At 49.1% G+C, this 3176-nt stretch overlaps 1 protein-coding gene across 1 annotated transcript; it reads left to right on the forward strand.

Moving 5' to 3' along the window:
* Positions 1–1178: 1178 nt before the first annotated feature.
* COCCADRAFT_10453 (glycoside hydrolase family 30 protein) lies at positions 1179–2643 on the forward strand (the record flags this gene model as incomplete). Its single annotated transcript, XM_007720748.1, has 3 exons — positions 1179–1646; positions 1701–1846; positions 1899–2643. The coding sequence occupies 3 exons, from the start codon at positions 1179–1181 to the stop codon at positions 2641–2643; spliced, it is 1359 nt and encodes a 452-aa protein (XP_007718938.1).
* Between the last annotated feature and the right edge of the window lie 533 nt (positions 2644–3176).

Genomic DNA, 3176 nt, shown 5'->3' on the forward strand with positions numbered 1-3176 from the left:
GTGAAGTCTAGGTGCACGAGGCAGCTTCTAGGTCCTGCGGCTGTTGTCTGAACGTCGTTCGGGCGGTGCGCAGAGAATCTGGGTGCTCGAGACAGTACCTGGGTTCTGCGAGTAGGCCGAGATTCCATCGAGGAGCTATCCAAAGGGCGTTCAGCCCGTTACACTTAGTAACTCTATCTAATCTCTACTTAATCTTAGTACTAAGATTAAATAAGAGTTAAGTAGAGTTATATAGACTATAAAGATTAGATAGAGATAGAGTTACTAAGAGTTAAGTAGAGATAGAGGTTAGAGTATTATATAATTACTACTCTACCCTACCTCTACCTAACTCTTGGTAACTCTACCCCTACCTAACCTCTACCCAAATACCAGTCTACTGGCGCTGCTGTTTCGTTTCCTGCCTATCTTGATTTTTGATAGCAGGACTATGTATAAGCGTTGCGCAAGCGTCTTATAAAGTCTTCGTAGTTGGGAAAATTAAATCAATGTTCGCGCTGGTTGTGTGTATGTGTGTACGTATTTGGTATGAGCGTTATGCAGATTGACTATTGTCGCAGCCGAGGGCAACGATACGTGGAAACTTGACGGAAGGGACGCAAAACGCATATCGTTCGAGAAGCTCAGTAACTAACTGGATAGAGCTAAGCTCAATCCTTGATTAATACGCGGAGACGACAAGGCTGAGCGTTCTTTGTTTGGTGCGTTTAGTTGAGCAACTTCTGGAGGGGGTCTCCTCGTGATCGGCGAAATATCAAACAGCCACCGCTATCGCCTGTTATTTAAAGGGGACGCTAGGCGTTATCCTCGGCGATGGTACTGATGGAGGCTCACTTTCTGCGCTGCAATTAAATGACTTTGCTGCAGAAAAGAGGCATTCGCAATCTAGCCCTTGCAAGCTTCTTTGTTTTGATTGGCGCATGAATTCACTATAGCCACATACCCTGCTGCTATGGCCTCCTCTAGATAAATTAATGAATAACACGCTATGGGCTGAAGACCTAATGCACGCATGCAGAGCAATTTTATTTATGTCGCTCAACCCACTACGACAGAATGACAAGTCTTCGCTCCTATATTTATCGGACTTGGCAGTTGCTTAGCATTGCTTGTTTGTCTTCACCTTCCACTACATTCTTATACCTACATTCGCTCTTTTTTTAGAACCAACCTTCACTATGTTGTCCAAGCTGGCCTTTGTCCTTGCTTCTGCCAACGTCGCACTCGCGGCACCAGCACTCGATTCACTCGATGCCCGTCAGGCCGTTACAATCGCTATAGACTCCAGCAAGACCTACCAAACAATCGATGGCTTTGGAATTTCCCAATTCTATGGACGCGCTGCGAACATCAAGAGTCTGGCGCCCGCGGCTCAGAAGCAGACGCTTGATCTTCTCTTCAGTCCTACTGCTGGTGCGGGTTTTAACATCTTGAGAAACGGCATCGGATCTGGCCCCTCGAGTGGTTACTCTATCGAGCCCAACAGCCCTGGATCGCCTACAGGGACACCAAAGTACCAGTGGGATGGCGCCGACAACGACCAGGTTTGGTTGACCCAGCAAGCGCAGACCCGCGGCCTGAAATTAATCTACGCCGATGCCTGGTCCGCTCCCGGGTACATGAAGTCCAACGGCAAAGACTCGAACGTATGTAGAACCACATACCATTCCGTCAACAGGGCAGTTGCTAATCGCTTTTAGGGAGGGTACCTCTGCGGCGTCACAGGCACGTCGTGCGGAAACTGGACCCAAGCCTACGCCAACTACCTTACCCAATACGTCAGGGACTACAAGGAGGCGGGCATTTCCATCACCCATCTCGGCTTCCTGAACGAGCCCGACTACACGTATGTTACCAGCACGCTCCCATGCAAATAAGCCACTAATGGTGAAACCCAGCACGGCGTATTCCTCTATGCTTTCGGATGGTGCGCAGGCTGCCGAATTCATCAAAGTCCTTGCTCCAACCGTCAAAGCAGCCGGCCTCGACGTAAAGCTCACCTGCTGCGACGCCACTGGCTACAATGTCCAGAAGACGATGCTCACCGGGCTCGGTGCAGTCGACTCTCTGTACGACGTCGTCACCACACACGGATATTCGTCTGACCCCACGGCGCCATTTGCTTCTTCGAAGCACGCGTGGATGACTGAAACTGCTGATCTCAGCGGTAAGTGGACCACCAGCTACTACACCAGCGGCGGAAATGGCGAGGGCCAGACGTGGGCGGAGAAAATCTACACGGCGCTCGTCAATGCCAACTTCTCCGCGTACCTATACTGGGAAGGCGCGGAAGACGCGGGGACCTCGCCCACCAACTCGGCACTTATCAACCTGCACGGCGGCGTCGTTACGCCTAGCAAGCGCTTCTGGGTCTACGCGCAGTGGAGCCGCTTCGTCAGGCCAGGTGCTGTGCGCATCGGTGCGAGTGGATCTACAAGCTCGCTCAAGGTATCTGCGTTCAAGAACACAGATGGCTCTGTTGCGGTGCAGGTCTTGAACACTGGCGCTTCAGCCGCAACGGTCAGTGTTAGTGGTGTCAAAGGCACCGCTTCGGCGTACATCACGAGCGAGTCTCACACGCTGGATGCCATGACTGGCACTAGCGTGCCTGCTCACTCCATGGTTACCTTCCTTTACAAGTAAGCTCTGTTGTCGCAGATTGTCATCACAAGCGCTTGTTGTTGAGCGCGAAAAGACAACATGTCCTGTGCGAACAAGATTAGTCACCAGACAAGACGGCGTTTCAGTTTAAATATTATGGTGTAGCATCACGTGACTCGCTCGCAGTATATATTGCCATTTTCTTTCCAACCTTGATAGGCCCCTTCTTCAATTGATCCTTTATAGCGACTAAATACTAGCACATCTCTATCTACTTCGTCATAGATTACTCTTCTAATATACTCTACTAGTAAGCTAGATTATAAGATATTTCGTAGATAGGCATAATATGTATTAATGAGTAGATTAAGACGAATTCTTAGGGGGATACCTGAGGGTTCTAGCAAGGCTATATACTCTATCTCTATAGCTATCACGCCTCTAGCCTAAGTAGTATCCAATAGGTCTCGAAGAGCTAGTCTTTACTATCCACAGTATTATTTTAACTACTAAGTTTTTTTTACATATATTATTAATGTAACGGCGCAGGCAAGACTACTCGGATCAGTATCGGC

Source organism: Bipolaris zeicola, assembly GCF_000523435.1.
Source record: "Bipolaris zeicola 26-R-13 unplaced genomic scaffold scaffold_616, whole genome shotgun sequence".
NCBI lineage: Eukaryota > Fungi > Ascomycota > Dothideomycetes > Pleosporales > Pleosporaceae > Bipolaris > Bipolaris zeicola.